This window comes from Carassius gibelio, chromosome B22 (genome assembly GCF_023724105.1).
Source record: "Carassius gibelio isolate Cgi1373 ecotype wild population from Czech Republic chromosome B22, carGib1.2-hapl.c, whole genome shotgun sequence".
NCBI lineage: Eukaryota > Metazoa > Chordata > Actinopteri > Cypriniformes > Cyprinidae > Carassius > Carassius gibelio.
In genome coordinates this window covers 25,603,190-25,620,840 of record NC_068417.1, presented here as the reverse complement: position 1 = coordinate 25,620,840, position 17,651 = coordinate 25,603,190, and the positions used below count along the sequence as shown (strand labels likewise).

At 34.3% G+C, this 17,651-nt stretch overlaps 1 protein-coding gene across 2 annotated transcripts; it reads right to left on the bottom strand.

Moving 5' to 3' along the window:
* Positions 1 to 1,042: 1,042 nt before the first annotated feature.
* On the bottom strand, positions 1,043 to 16,583 carry mef2b (myocyte enhancer factor 2b). Of its 2 annotated transcripts, none has more exons than XM_052591203.1 (9): positions 16,453 to 16,583; positions 11,485 to 11,567; positions 10,035 to 10,238; positions 9,066 to 9,188; positions 8,805 to 8,985; positions 4,355 to 4,518; positions 3,160 to 3,256; positions 2,868 to 2,970; positions 1,043 to 2,681 (listed from the first exon to the last, which is right to left on the bottom strand). In XM_052591203.1, the coding sequence occupies exons 2-9, from the start codon at positions 11,536 to 11,538 to the stop codon at positions 2,345 to 2,347; spliced, it is 1,263 nt and encodes a 420-aa protein (XP_052447163.1). In that variant the 5' UTR covers positions 11,539 to 11,567; positions 16,453 to 16,583; the 3' UTR covers positions 1,043 to 2,344. The 2 variants fall into 2 exon arrangements, with proteins under 2 accessions (XP_052447163.1, XP_052447164.1); XM_052591204.1 differs by having other exon boundaries at positions 4,373 to 4,518.
* Between the last annotated feature and the right edge of the window lie 1,068 nt (positions 16,584 to 17,651).

Genomic DNA, 17,651 nt, shown 5'->3' with positions numbered 1-17,651 from the left:
GATGGCTAATTCCAGCCAATTTTCTGCTTTTTAATAGCTCAAGGGGTTCAAGATGGCGTGGATGGGTGTGTGAGAAATGGGATTTGAATATAAAATTGTGTGCAGACATATAGCTGCAGTGTTTGTATTATTGTATGATGATTATAATCAGTAGTGTAACAGGAGAGATCTGACAGAAACAAGATCTGCTAGAATATCTGATAATAACACACTCAAACTGTCGACTTTACTGATATATGGAGATGATGTTCATTTATTGTATGTCAGACTATTAAGCTAAAAAGCCGTTTAAAATGGCGCTAATGATGATTTTTAACGGCTTCCCGCCATGTTTAATTTGAAAGCAAGGGTAAACAAACGTTAAAAGTCAGTTTAAAATGTTACTTTGAATTCGCTAAGTCAATTAAACACTAAGATATGTATTTCCAGACCGTTTTCAACAGTTTTACCCTTGTTGTGTCAAAATACGTTTACCTTTAAAATATACGTTTTCCAACTGTCTTTCATTGGGTGAAACTATGGAAAACGTATTTTTTGTGAAAATTGAAGTGTTTATGAACGCTCAAAACGCTGACTCTTACAACTTCGTTTTCATTTATGTCAAGTTATTAGGTACAAGTTTAACCTAACCTGTACCATGATACTTCAATGCATACCACATAAATGCCAAATATGCAAAGTATCTACAGTCTCCAGGAAAGTTGTCAAAGAATAGCCTTTTACCTTTTGGCGGGAAAACTTTACTGAAGTGGTCGTCATTTCTTTTTATACTCCCCCAATCATCACCTCATTACATACAACTAATAAAGTAAAATGCTTATTGGTTAATGTAGTGCTCCAGTCTGTTTCACCATTTGAAAGTTATTCTACTATAACTACCTCTTATAATAATTTCCAATCATTACAAGTCAGTATATTTAGGTAAATAAGAAAGCTTACTGAGGCCATCTAGTGGGCCCCAAGTGCCACTGATTTAAGAAATGCAAAGTGTTGACAAATGATGACCTTATACACCAATATGCCTTAACAAATGACACACTACTCAAGATGTACAAATGCATTTATTTATTCATTATAAAATAAAGGTTAGGTTACAATGTCATGTCAACAAGAAGCATTCGGATGCATGATATGTTTATGTGCCCTCTTGTGGCCATTATAACAAACTTCAACTGACAATACTTCAGGAAGAGACATGATGGTATATGCATCATTCACACAAACTGATAACGCAAGCACAAGTGAAAAAACATAAGCTAAGAAATTAAAATATTACATAATGTATAAGTAATGCCAGAAATAATGCAAATTAATTTGACGAATAATCAAGACAACATCGTTTTCTTTTCTTTTTCTTATTAAAAACCCTTTGGTGTGAAAGTAGAAAAGCGGTCTGTCCTGAGTGAAGATCATTTACATGAACTCTACAGTAATTTACACTATGTGAGGAAAATGAGGAATCACATTTCTAAACAGGGTCAGCACTGGTGTGAATGCTGCTCTGGTGAAGTGATGGTATTAATACAAAATAAAAATAATAATAATTGATTAATAAAAACAAGATTCATGTTTGTGTGTATTTGAACGTGAAGAATTTAATATTAATGAGGAATATGATGCATGTTGTAGAAATTTAGCAGTAAATCACTTGCTCACCAATGGATCATCAGCAGTGAATGGGTGCCGTCAGAATGATTCTCCAAACAGCTGATAAAAACATCTCAGTAATGCACACAACTCGAGTTTATCAACTAACATCTTGTGAAGTGAAAAGCTGCATGTTTCTAAACAAATCTAACAAGAAGTTTTTAATTTCAAACCGTTGCTTCTGGCTAAAATACCAGTCTCTCTAACCATAATATTGCTTTCTCCACTGTTGCCTCGTCTGAATCAGGAGACAAATATGCCCAGATAAAGCTTCGTTTACAAGTGAAAACAGTCCAAATCAGTTGTAAAGAAATCAGTGGATTCTCATGTAAAAGGACAGCAGGAGATGGACTTTTTCACTAGAGGAAGCATTGTTATGGATTACAGACTTATATTTTGGCCAGAAGCACTGTTTTTAAGTTATGTATTTAGTAAACAAACTAGCAGCTTTTCACTTTACAAGATGTTAGTTGATAAACTCAGTCGTGTGCATTACTGAGATGTTTTTATCAGCTGTTTGGACTCTCATTCTGACGGCACCCATTCACCATCATGAATTTCTCCAAATCTGTTCTGATGAAGAAAACAACTCGTCTAGCCTACATACTGCATTGTCGGAGGGTGAGTAAATGTTCAGCAAATTTGAATTACTGGGTGTACTGTTCCTTTAAGAAATGAAAAGAAACGGTTGTGGAGATTATCTTATCCATCCATTATTGGCGTCAGGTTGCTTCAGAGGCTGGTGGCTCTTCCCCTCTCCAGGTTCTCTGTTTGGGCCATGCTGGCCGGAGTAACCGCTCTTCTGCATCTCGTCCCTCTCCACAGCGGAGTATTCCTCTGACGGAGGGCAGCTGGTGGCCTTGGGCTCTTCCATTGGTGAGTGCTGCAGCATGTGACGGCTGGGGGGCGTGGCCGAGAGCATGTGCTCAGGAGAGGTGCGCTCTGATTTGATGCTCAGGTTGAGGGAGGGGTGTGGCGGTGAGGAAGGGGAGGAGCACTGGGACGGGTAAGAACAGTTTCCTCCTGATGCCATCCTGTGGACAATGACATGAGCATGACATTTGAGTGACAGAAATAATTCGATAATTATAAATGAAATGATAAAATAAAATATAAAATACCTACAAATAAATGTACAGATTAAAAATAAATAAATTAAATATAATATAATATAATAAATGGTCTATGATTAAATGTATGGTAATTAAGGCATTTCTCACCCAGGGCTGATCATGGACTGGTGGGTGTCCTGATGAGACAAAGGTTGCCAGGTATTCATAGAATTGCGCTGATAACCCACGGTGTAACTGGGGTTGCTGTATTCTAAACCAGAAACTGACTGTTAGTGCTTCCTTTTAAGCAGAGAATATATGAATAAATGTTCATTGTGCACAGTGATGTTTGTTGATAATTAGAATTATTTGAAAAAAGTGTTACATGTCGTATGACAGTATTTTTGTCCCTGTAATATCATTTTGCAGTAAGTGCTGTGAATAAGGATTGGGCCCCCACCTGAAGCCCCGTAGTTGCCCAGACTGTGCCCGAGTAAGCCTGTCTTCCCCATCGCCATCATGTGGCCCCCAGCATGCATACTCTGATAGAGTACTCTCTAGATGGGGACCAAAGGAAAAGAAAAGGTAAATAATGACCAAATTATCAGTATATTAAATATCAATATCATAATGAAATAATGTTATAATATATTGCTACATTATATATCATACCATTAGTTACTGTACATGTAAAAAAAAAAATCTCAATGCTATCAAAAGACATTATATTTTTATGAACTAATGATACTGTAATTTATAAAACCGATATGACAAACATTACTGTAATAAATTAAATGTCTTAATTATTAAATGCCTATATTTAAATGAATGCTGTCAAGCGATTAATCGCGATTAATCGCTTCCAAAATAAAAGTTTTTGTTTACATAATATATGTGTGAGTACTGTGTATATTTATTATGTATATATAAATAGACACCCATGCATGTATATTTTAAAGATTTTATTATATAAAATATTTATATATAATATCAATAATATGAATATAAATATATACATGTAAATATTTTCAAAATATTTTGGTATTATTTATACCTCGTGTGTGTATTTATATATATATATATACACAGTACACACACATAAATTATGTAAACAAAAACTTTTATTTTGGATGCGATTAATCGAGATGAATCGTTGACAGAACTAATTTAAAACTTTTACTCATATAATTATTTTCATAATTATAATAATATCTAAATTGAAAATGAAAAAAAAACAACTATGCATTAACATAGTACGTTTTTTATTAAATAATAATATGAAATTGATATGACAAATATTAATATTATAAATGTATATACTTCATATTTTAGATGAATAATAATACATTGTTCTCTATTATGAACATTTCATAATAGAGAACAATGTATTATTAATCTATAATAGGTCATAATGAAATGTCTATTTAGAAATGTCATAAAACTTTTCATCAAAAATTTAATTTAAATGTACATGAGTAACTGCTATCTTATACTTTTTATACCCACTGTCAATGATTCATTTATAAAAGACTGATATTAGTGTCACTAGGAAATATAAAGGTAAAGCTGCCTCTTCCTCTGTGCTAAAGTTAAGTACAGTGACGTTAAGTTCTGTATTAGTGACAAAACAGTCATTTCAGTGCATGAGTGAGTACTTTTGTAGACTCTCTCACAGCATTGGCCAGATTACTGCGGGTTCCACACAGTCCACCGTGAGCGTCGATGCGCCGTCCATCATTGGCCATATTCAGAGGGGGCGGAGTCTTCATCTCCAAGGCCCTGCTCAGGTTGCCATGAGAGAACATCGAGTAGCCCAGACCTTCATAGTCATATAGGAAGTGAAAAACAAGATGTGGTTGAAATGATTTTTTCAGTTTCTCTCTCCTACTCTCTCTATCGTTCACTGAAAGGAGAAGTTTTCCTTCTCGGATGACGTTTATTCACTATCTAGCTTGACACCTGGAAACACTTGTCATGATGGCCCTGAATGTCTTGATAAGGCTACTTTCAAAGAATGCATTTCATGTGTCCTTTATACACACAATTTATGTTTAAAATCATAATTTTAAACATCCTGCATAATTTAACACAATTACAGATTGGTTGGGATTAAAAAAAAAATATAAAAATAAAAAATAAAGGTTCTCAAGTGCCATTTTCCTTGATTTCGTTGCCAGTACTGTTGCAACTGATAGACAGTTATTAATAATAATAATAATTTAACAAAAATTGTTTTTTGTTTATTTCACACTTTAGCTAAAGTAAAAATAAATATAACAATGTAATATTATTTTTGTCAATAAATAATATATATAAATAAGTAAATATATATTTATATAAATAATCAATAATTTATAAATAGCTTAAAAATAAATAGCATCTCATATTTCATCTTAACTTTTTGAAGTCAATTTCTTAAATACACTTTAAAAAGTTTTTTAAATATTATTACAGCTGACATACAGTAATTTTCACTCAAAAATATAAAAATGAATTATTGGCACTCTTCAACTTCTAGATTATATCACAGTTTTTAAAATTATATTTTTCTTTTAAAAAAGATAATCTTTGTCTGAATATATAAATGTTTAAATGTATGTTAAATAAATAAATAGCATTTGAAAAGTACACAAAATAAATAAAAGCATGGTAAATAAATATTGTATTATATTTAAAGCGATATTTTTTAAATATTATAAATTAAACATTATAATATTACAAATATTCTGAACTAAATATTGAATATTATACATCAAAGTAATATTATAAAATAAAATTGATACATTTTATGACATATTATAAACTAAATATTATGAATATTATACATTTAAATAATATTGCAGACTTCAGCTTGCTTGTATAGCATGGATTCTGACCACAGGTCACTTTGAGCAGAACATTCCCATGCAGCACTGCTAATAGTAATATGGAGATGAAGAGGCACAGCATCAAAAAGTCCAGCAGGTGTGACATTCTGCTCAGAAACCACAGCTCTGTCTTCAGCTACTGTTTCGTACGAGTGTCTGTATGTGTGCGTGGTTGAGATGGTGGGCTGTTTCACATATGAGAACTTCCTGTGCGCAAGTACTAAAATACTCCACTCGGGGACCGTTCCCCACTGCCTTTCTGTGTAACCCCATTTGATAATGGCTATAATAAGTACGATACGGTAAACAGTTTTAGTGGTTGGCCTCCACAAAACGCTTAGCGCAACAGAAATATGTTTAAGCGGTACATATACAGTAGTTTATGTAGTAAAAGCCACACTATGTTACTTTTTTTTTTTTTTTTTTACAATTAACGAAATCGCAAGTACATCATAAATTACATGTTTTTTTCTTTGTTTGTTTTTTACCTAAACCACTTTAGTAGGCCTGTAATAATTATTAATATGTAAAGTTATTAGGGTAGATTTCGCAGGAAACTTTCTGCTCTATTTTCATAATTAGTCTGTGCGTGTTTTCATCATATCAGTAAATAAAGGCAAAAAGATCTGGTGATTGCTGTATGGAAGGTGGATGGGGCCAAAAGTATTTTAATGGTACCTGGAAAATGTGACTGCACTGTTCGTCCGTGTTAATGTGACAACACGCACAACAACCAAGGAAATTGCTATATTTGAGACTATATTGCATTTGTGGCATGATGGTATGTTAGTTTATACGGTACTTTTTAAAAGTATTTATTTTTTCAGGTTTTGTTATTTTGCTGCCTTTTGTTAAAGCGCTTTAATTAAATAACTTTTTTTTTTATCCCACAGCAGTCTACACTCCATACAACATATTTACAGAATTGTCACAACTTCGTAAAAGTTTAAAAAAATAAAAATAAAATGAAATAAGTACATTGCGTAAGTATTCATACCCTTAACTCCGCACTTAGCTGAAGCACATTCACAGCCTCCTCCTCCTCTTTTTTTGTTTGATGTCTTACTTCCCCTTCTGACCCCTGGACACTGAGGGGAACGTAACAACTAGCTTTGCTCATCGGCATTGGTCAGTTATCTGCCGTTCTTCTCTTCACCTTTTCTCCCCTGTCACCTTGGATGGGGGCAGATGCACTTTTTCAGGTTTCTCCAGAAATATTTGATTGGGTTCAAGCTCAGGCTCTGGCTGGGCCACTCAAGGACATTCACAGAGTTGTCTATAAGCCACTCTTGGTGAGTTCTTAGGGTCATTGGCCTGTTGGAGGGTTAACCCTCTGCCCAGTCTGAGCTTCTGAATGCTCTGGACTAGGTTTTCATTAAGGCTATCTCTTTGATTTTGAGTGTTTCTTTTACTCTGACAAGTCCCGCTGAAGTACAGCCCCACAGCATGAGGCTGCTAACACTTTACTTTTGGGTTGGTACTCTGCAGGTGGTTTCCTTCAAACAAGATGCTTAGAACTGAGGTTCATCAGACCAGAGAATCTTGTTTTTCACAGTCTGGGGGTCATTTAGGAGCTTTTTTGCAAGTGTGTTTGCATGCGTCTTCACTGGGGAGAGGTTTGAGTTTGGCCACACGGCCACAAAGCCCAGATCTGTGGAGTGATGCAGTGATGTTTCTCCTTCTGTAGGTTTCTCCTGTCTCCACATATGATCATGAAGCTCAACTAGAGTGACCATCAGGTTGATCAACACTCTAACCAAAGCCCTTCTCCATCAATTGCTCAGTTTTGCCAGAAGGCCAGCTCTAGGAAGAGTCCTGGTTGTTTCAAACTTTTTTCATTAAGGGTAACAGATACTACATGTTTCTGTGAACCTTCAATGAAACATAAAGCTTTTCTGAACTCTTCTTCAGACGTGTGGCTTGACGCAAACCTGTTTCTGAGCTCTACAGGCAGGTTTTTACTCTGATATGCATTATTAGCTGTGTGACCTATTATTAAGGCATGTGTGCCTTTCCAAATCATACCCATTCAACTGAATTTGCCACAGGTTAACTTCACTCTAAGTGTAGTAATATCTACAAGCAATCTGAATGCCAATGAGCTAAATTTCAACTGTCCCAGATAAGGGTGTAAATACTTATGCAATAAAATCTGTTTTTTTTTTTTTTTTTGCAAAGATGTTAAAAACCTGTTTTGTGCTTTACATACAACATAACATAACAAAACATAACAAAACAAAAAAAAAAAGAGAAGAGGTATGAATACTTTCGCAAGGCATTGTATGTTTATAAACATCAGACATAATGTTGATTCATGGAGGTTGTCATAATCGTACACTGGAAGGCACATGTGCAAAACTCACAAATTATATTTGTTCTTGAGCTATATTGAGTGACGTCAGTCTTGTGCTTTGTTTTAGTTGTTTAGTTCAACATTCTTTCTCAGGTAAAAAAAAAAGTCTTAATTTATATTGTTACATTAATTGATTCTAGTACAGTAGATATCACTAAAGCAATGGCGCAATAAACTAAAAAAAGTATTACTATGTGAGTAAATCTACTTAAGGTAAATCAGCTTTAAAAAGTATTACACGTTCGAACACGACCAGAATGTGCGCGCGTTGAGACACAAGTTCAAATTTGGTAAAAACTGTGCGTCTTTACACATACTATAGAAACACGGCAGAAACTGACACCTTAACATGGCCAGAATGTGAGTGTCATACAAAATACACATACAAACAATGCGTCCAAAATGGTCGCATTAACACAACGAACCTTTCCGTTTAAAGACTTCTGGCCCCGTCTGCCTTCCATATTGCTATTCGCAGTGGAATTAGCTTGAAACCACAACTAAACCGTGAACTAAAAAGAGTATGCAAGCAAAAAGCAAAAGCGACAGTACCCATAATAAATCATGAATCATCCACATAGTTTGCATCACATCTGCTATGTATTGACTAAGTACTCAACACAATGTTTAAGAATAACAATAACACGTATGTAATAACAATAATATGAATAACATCTCACTTACAGTAATTATCACAACAATGTTCCTTTTCAAATAACTTGCCGTTTTAATGCTTCCACAGCTAAAGAGTATTACTATGTTACATACTATGTTTACTGCGTAAAGTTTACATAGTGTACCTTTAAACATAGCCTTTATTTAAGCCTAGTCATGTTATCAAATATTTGAAAATGACTTGGCCATTTAATAAGACATGGACCTTACCTGCATGTGGTCCCATGAGAGCCGGATGGGAGTTGGAGCTGACAGAACCGGTTGAGCCCGGTCTGGTACACAAAGGTTTGTAGGACGGAGTCCGATGTGAACCAAGGTTTGGATTGGAGGAGTTGCTGTAGCCGTTTTCGGTACTTGCACCCATCACTTCCGAAGGCAAGAGCGAAGGAGCCTGTGAGTGGATTTATAACATTACTTTAGGCATTCCTGTCAGATAAACACAGGCATTTGGTTCATTTCCATTCTACTAACATAGTAACGTTGGCGAGCGATGGAGAGGTCCATGCCGTCGTGGTATTTCTCCGTTCCCATCGTCACACTGTCTTCCTGATCGAGCTCTGAATTATCCAGCCCCATTCCTTTCCTTCTCAAAGTCTGGAGCACTCAAAGAGAAAGAGAACGAAAGAGAGGGGAAAAGAGAGAATTTGGGGTGAAGGAGGAAGAACTGGATCAGGCATCGACTGAATTCGAAGTCGAACACAAACATACACACACATATATAAAGAGAGAGAGAGAAAGAAGTCTCTTATGCTCACCAAGGGTTGCATTTATTTGATCAAAATACAGTAAAAAAAAAAGGAATATTGTGAAATATTTACAATTTTGAATGTGTTTTCTATTTTAGTATATTTTAAAATGTCATTTATTTATGTGATCAAAAGTGAATTTTTAGCATCATTACTGCAGTCTTCTGCGTCACACGATTCTTCAGATATAATTCTAATATGCGGATTTGATGCTTTTATTATAATTATCAATGTTGAAAACAGTTATGCTGCTTAATATTTTTGTGCAGAATGTGCAATTTTTGTCAGAACTCTTTGATAAGCAGAAAGTTCACATGAACAGCATTTCCTTTGAAACAGAAAACTTTGTGACCTTTTAAATGTCTTTACTGGCACTTTTGATCAATTTAAAAAAAAAGCATCATTTGCTGAATAAAACTATTTCCTTAAAATAAACTAATTTATAAATAATATGAAAACATAATGTAAGATAAAGCTTTATTTATTTGCCAGTACTTTTATATATGCATGCATATCTACATGATGTTCAGGGCAAAACATCTCCAGCTTCATTTGTAATTACAAACTAATTGTGGGACTTTGTTTGGTTATGTTACAATTATATTAAGCACAGTAAAACCGTAGCAGTAGCTCATCTGATTTGGTAACATACTAATAATGAACACACTTCAGAAGGGCGAGATTTGGCATGTACCTCCAGTATGTCAGTGTTTGTGCGGCTCTCGTGAGGTTCGCTGTATTCGGTGTACTTTAACAGCACTTTGTCCATATCGGTGCTGGCGTACTGGAAAAGACGGTTAGTGCTGTTGAAGATGATAAGAGCGATCTCGCAGTCGCACAACACGCTCAGCTCGTAGGCCTTTTTCATCAGACCAAATTTGCGCTTGGTAAATGTCACCTTGAAGAAGAGAACAAACCACAGGACTATTGTTACAGAAACGTCTGATAGATGCCACAAAGCAATAATGGTTTGACTTCTCACGCTGTGTATCGTTTTGGAGTCTTTTTTTGGACATACGTTGTCTTCGCCCCATAGCAAAGCCCATGTTTCACACCTCAAGGTCTTTTGCCCTGGATTAAAATACCACATTCTTATGTAGAGCAAAAGTCTACCGTCTAACATGGACCTTTGTGTGAGAATGGCGAAAGTGTAAAAAAACATTACATAATTGAATCACTGATGGTATGAAAAGTAAGCAAGCCCCATTTTTTTTTTTTGTCAGATATATGAACAATAAAGATATATAGATTAATATACAACATGAAATCATATTCAATGGAAACGCCCTTGGTTTTATTAAAAAAAGTTGTTTTCATAATTTTTTATATTTCAAAAAATCAGTCACACTTTATTTTAAGGTCCAATTCTCATTATTAATAAACCATTAACTATGACTTTTGCTTCAATAAACTCCTAATTTGTTGCTTATTAATAGTTGTTATAAAACATATAGTTCCGGTCCTTGATTCTGATTGGTCAAGCCTTTGTAAATTACACTACAAACATACACCTTTGTTTACTTCTGTGTTGCTTGGCAACCTTTTTTTTTTGGAACCACAACTGTTTCTGAGGAACTACATTGTTTGGTTGAAGAATTCTGCTTTTATTTATATCACTACACTTTATTTGCTCTGTTTTCTTTTCTGAAACCTTACTACATATATGGAATAACCATTTTATAAAAGCAATAACCCCCAAAAGGCCGTGGTTTACAGTGAATTTATAACAGCTAATGGGCATTGCTTAGTTTAGGTATTGGGAACAGAGTGCACAGAATATGTGCGTTATAAGTACTAATAAACAGACAATATGTTAATAATAGGCATGCTAATAAGCAACTAGTTGGTAGTGAGAATTGGTCCCTATACTAAAGTGTTATCAAAAAATCTTGATCAAAATGAAATATTGTTTTAAATATTGTTCTGTGAAGGGGTGAAATATTACAAAAAAAGGGTCCTAGATAATAATACAGGATAACATCCAGCAATCAAATCCTAATTGTTAAAATCAAACTCGCCTTACATTATTTCCTACAAAATATTCAGTTTCAAGCAACAAAAAGTCTAGGCTATATTATAGAAATAAAATATGTTCAGATGCCATTACATGTATTTTAACAGCATGAAATAAAACAAGTACAAACCTGTCGGTTTCGCTGGTCAAGAATCCGAGAGATCTGTATTTTCTTCCGCCCCATGATGCTTTGTGTTCGGAGCGGGTTTTTTCCTAAATCAGCAGGACAGAAGGAAAAATGTTATTTAGTAGTAGAATGTGTGTCATTTCTATTTGTTTTCACCGTTTACAGCATAATAAAGAAATAAAACAAATAACATTTAACATATAAAATAATATAATAAAATATAGGCTACATATTATATATTGCTATATACATATAATGAAATGTATGTGCACAATTCATTGCCTGTCATATTGCTGCAGTAACATCAGTACATGTATTGCTTTTGTAAATATAGTGGGAACTGCTCATGTGTGATGTGTTCAGCCAATACCAACTACCAACCCAACTTCCCAAAGCACGAATTACAGACGTTTGTGTACTTATACCCTCCAGAGGGTCAGTTGGGAGTAAAGTTAACCCGTGCGCCCAGGCTAACACCCCCGCAGTCTGGGTTATCCCAGCACAAACATGAGCATTTCCACAGGGCATGGGTTAAAAATATGTCATCTCCATTTAAAGGTAGAATGAAGTTTGTATTAGCGTTACAACCGCACTTAAAATAATAGTGCGTTTCGATGAAGGGAAAGTTCCTGTCCACCCCCTGTTCTCTCATGAGCGAAACGGACACCAACAGTTAATTTTAGGGGCTGGGGTGGGGGTGTGGGGAGAAATGTAAAGTTTAATAGATGAGGGACAACAGTCATTGGAAACTGACAGGTTTAAACCAGATGGGGAACATAAGTGATGTATTTCACAGATCTAGAAGGAGCCTAGTAAGATGCTAGTAGCTAAAGCTAACTCTTCATTTAGTTTTGGCTTCAAATAACATTAAAATTCTCCACTTAGCACATCTGCTTTTCTATTTTCATGCATGTTTGATCATTAAGTCACAGCAGAATGACTATTTTTAAGCTAAATTCGTAGTAGCTAACATTTTGGTAAATTATGGCATTGTAGCTAGAATCTGCTAAGGTGTTCGCTGCATTAAACAGCATTGAGATTCTAGTAGCTGACATAGAAAGCAAAAAACCTTAAGTAGAAAATATCTTCATGTACCTAAACAAGAATGATCCTTATCTGATGTTAAAAATAATCACAATTCATTGCAAAAACTGCAAAAACCGATACCTCTGGTATGTACGCTAAGCTAATAGCTTCATTAGACTTAACAGTTTTCACATAGGCCTATAAATCAGTGAAATACAGTCATATATTTGGCTTTGCTAATGTATTAGTTATCAATCCCGTCTTTCAGACCTACTCCTTCCACATGAAACAAATACTATAGTAATTTATAGTAAATACTATAGTGTTTTTGAACCATGCTATAGTAAAGTGCATTATACTGTATATTTTATAGTATTTACAACACTTTGTTAATGAATGCTACAGCATACTGTAGTATTAACTACAGTGAACTGATAAACTGTAATAAATACTGTAGTATACTTTGTTTTTTACTACAGTAAACGGCATTGTATTGTAGTATAATATAACCTATAGTTGCAGAAAGCTACAGTATTGGGAAAAGTAATTTGTTTATATTAATACAGCAGCTATAGAATTACCACAAAAATCTATTCAAGCACTTTACTATAGTATGGCTCAAAAACACTATAAGTATTTATTATAAAAAAAAAAAAAAAAATAGTATTATTTCATGTAGGCTGCTGTTAGCATAGTGGCTAACCGCTAATGTAAAAGCCCCAGGACTTCAGCTATGCTTTTTTTCCCCCTCATATTAGGCTTATGTAACCTCATCTATTTTTAAAATCTCAAAGCCAGAGGTTTACGGAGAGAGTGATGCTGTTCCCACGATCCATGAGTGCCCGTTGCCCTCACACCCTCCCTCTGGCACACAGACGGACAAGTGGAGGAATCCTTGTTTTGTGCCATTATAACCATATAAAGAGAATACCAGGATGATATTCTCCATACACAGACACACACACACCTAAAAGGCTTTGACAGGTGGCCTGCATCACTATCGGGCAGTTGGTCATGAGATATAAATGTAATGCGAGGAAGTGAGAAGCATTTGTGACAAGATCGCTATCACCAAACAACATGTTGGGCTAAGTTTAAAGTTCCTCAAATTTGTGAAAGCCTTTCCTCGCAAACCAATGCGACTTTAAGCATCATTAAGATGTTTTGTTGTTGTTTCGAGCTTTAAGTCAGGTTTTAGGAGACTAATCAACAAACTGATTGGTGATGCTATTGTAGACACAACCACTGACAGAAACATCATGCCCAATACACTCATATTCATAACCTTTTTTTTTCAGTTTTGGCGAACTGGTGGCAAATTCGTAACACACTGATGGTGGCTTGATTTGAAATAGCAAGCGAACAAAAAGGTCTAGCTTTTCCAGAGATACACACACACACACACAAATCCACAAATAAATAATTTTAAGTTCTGCCAAACTGCCTGCGAATTTATACATTTTCATTAATCTGCTTATAGTTAATTTCAGAGGTGGACCTTTTCTAAAAAATAATTTTCATATTAATTTAATCATACAAAATTACAGTAATTTACTCCACTGAATACTTATGAATTCTGAATGCAAGACTGAATGTTATATATGCACACTATTTTTAATATATACTGTATATATATTCTTGCTTGTGTGTGTGTGTTTATGTGTGTATTTTAACAAAGGCAACCTTTGCTGAAAATCCAGTACATTTACGCCAAAAATAAATTATTTCAAGAAACAAGAATACTATTTAATTTTACGAATTCAGATAGTTTGCACACTATTAAATAGTGGTTAAATGTTCAGAACACACACTGCTCAACTTACTACTTTTAAATAAGCTAATACATACAGAAATTTATGAACTATTTCAGTTCAGACTGCATATAAAATAAAATGAAAAAGTAAAAGATGTTGGAATAATGCAACTGTTGAACTAAAGGCCTAGTTTTTGCACAGAAAGAAAATAATCTCTTATGGCAATCTGAAGCTATTTTTAATTGTGGCGAAATGATCGCGAATTCGTATGATCCCATTCGTACGTTTTCATTGATCTGCTTACGCCGAACTGATGGTTAGTTTGAGAATAGGACCTTTTCTAAAAATCATATATATATATATATATATATATATATATATATATATACACATTTACATTTAAAAAAGAAAACCAATTTATTTTACACATTTAATTAGCTTGCACGGAATTAAATAGCGATTCAATGTTCAAAAATGAAAGACGTAGTATGTAATAATGCAACTATTGCAGCTCTGGATCCTGTCTGCCCTCGGTGTACATTCAGCTTCCTGTGAGATTCTCCCAGAGGCCAGACAGTGGAAAAGAATACACACAAACAGTGGCAATGGTACGCTGACGGGCTCCCGCAGAGCAGCACTCGCTCTGGGGCCGGAGGGGACTAATTGCTGGGTCCCTCACGGGGCCAAAACCATCAGAGCTCCAACAACAAACACCTCTGTCGAGACTAGTCGAAGCTGTTTGGGCAGGGGACTGAAAATAAATGAGCTCTAGAACGCTAGAGCAAATAATAATTTGCTAATGGCCCTTCAAACTGTTTCAAAACCATATGCAACTGGCACCTGTAGAATACAGACAGTTCAGCTGTTGGTGGCTGAAGCTAATGGTTGGTATGTGCATGTATCGGTGGGATGAGAAACCTGCGTGCGCCAAAAATAGCAAGTAAGATTTGTATTTGCATACCAAATAACAAGAGCAAACGGTCTAAGAAGCATAAGGAGCAAAAGAAAGGCTCCATATGCTTTCGAAATGACTATGGCACACCCTTATCAGTTGTTTTGGTGCAGTAAATGCACACCAAGTAGGTTCATGTCAATATATGAACTGGATGCATGGTTTCTGTATTTTGCAAAATGCAACAAGGTCCCTGGGGTATAAATTTAAATCCTGGTGTAACAACGTCTGTTAGATTGCAAAAATGTGTTTTGTGGTGGATTTCACCCTTTGACCTTTGTTAACTGTTTAAGTGGTGAAGCATACAACTGCAGAGCTGGGTTTGATTGTCAGGGAGTGTCTATATTACAAAAATTTACATTTAGAATGCCATATTTGCAGATTTGGACAATAAATTAAAAAAGAATTTGCAAACTCAATAAATATAATTGGGTATCTTTGGTATAGTAATTTTGAAGTAACACAGAAATCTGCACTAAACCTGTAAATCTGTTGAGAAAAAAGCAAGCGTTAACAACACTTTGTGGAATAAATAAAGCTATGCATTCGTTTCTCATGTTCTCAAGGTAACATGCTGGCTGATGGTGGCTTGATTAAAACTAGTGAGCTCAAAAAAAGGCCTCATTTTCTATGCTTCAAATCTTTAATTGTATATACATATTTATCAAACTATTATATTATTTAGCAAAATTTGTTTTGTTTTTAAATAATGTTTCTATACTTGTACAAATTATTATAATATTTGTATTTTATTAATATGTATAAACATTATTAATTTTAATATATTATTTATATTTATAAATTACTAAATAATAAATAATCTTATAACCATTATTAATAATATGTCATTAGGATAAATGATAAAATATGAATTATATTATAACACTATATTATATATATATTATATAGAGAGCTATTGCAATACCTATTTATATTTATGTGTGCATGTTTGTATATCAAAATCATGTCCTATTTATGCAAATACTGTATTTTAATTCGTTAGTTAATACCATATATATATACATACATACATACATACATATACACAGACACACACACACACACACACATACAGCTCTCTATATAATATAATCACTAGCAGCCCAAATTAAACCATCAAGTGGTCACATCTTATTTGATTTTCTATTAATTTACTTATGTTACGGCTACTGATCATGTGCCATTTAATTTAACTATATAAAAAAAAACAGTTTTATACTACTAAAAAAGCGATCTTACCTGATTTTGACAATTAACTCGTCGGCTGGAGTCGTTAAGAAGAGTCTGCAAAATAAGTTGAATCGGCTGAATGGAGGAGTTGGTTGAGTTCACATCACCTGATGATCGTCGAGCTTCTTTTGACAACAGCGCATCTCCAGCTGTTCATACTGTAGCAGCGGCGCTCACAGAAAACCACGCCCCCTCGGCGTTCCCATTGGCTGCAGACGACGCCAATCATCTCCAGCTGTTCCCACAGCAGCGGCATCGGGCAGAAAATACCACGCCCTATCATCGTTCTCATTGGCTAAAAGAGACGCCAATCATCTGCGCCTGTTCACAACATGATCAGCAGCCGCCTACTTTAGAGTTCTGCATCCGCCTCTGTCGAGTTTTATTGGCTGCAAAAGACGCCTTTACTTTTATGTCTTTCACTTAATATAATACTCTTCAGATACTTTAAATACACTTAAATATTTAGCGTACAATGGAAATAGTTACATTTTGTAGCCTAGTTAATGTGAATAGCGAAAAGAGATTAATAACACTGTCGTTTTTTTTTAGCACATTAAACACTGTAAAACGTGATGACGCTAATAAACCGGTTTAACTCACATATTAAAATTAATAACGCAATAGAGGCATGCCGATATTAAACTGAACTGAAAAAAGCCTTTATATTCTTAGTTAAATTCAATGAATTAACATAATTAATATATTAAAATAATAAAACAATAACTGTGTTATTTTGTTCAATTACAATGGAAAATAACTGTGTTGTGTGCTGGCAGGAGTTTTAGCCTTTAAGGTCCAAAGCTACATTTTCTGAGCAAAACTTTTCATAAAAAAAAAAGATTAAATAAACAGAAATCAATTCATAGAAATTGCATAAAAATTATGAAACTTCTTTATAACTTTTAAATATAGTTCACTAAAGTATACAGAACCTGTAATTTTTGTATGGTCAAATTTGCTTTACATTTTAAGGGGACAATTATGAATAAGAAAAAAAAGGCCTATATATATATTCCCATTCCCACACCATTCCAAGAAATGTTATATATATATATATATACACATAGCCAAAAATCTATAAAACAGCTGAAATTTAAATATCTATGCATTAAACTTTAATACATATGTTTTATTCACTATCATTATTTTTTTTACAATGGTAACCACCTAAAAATATGTATTCAAATCACTCTAAAAAATAATAA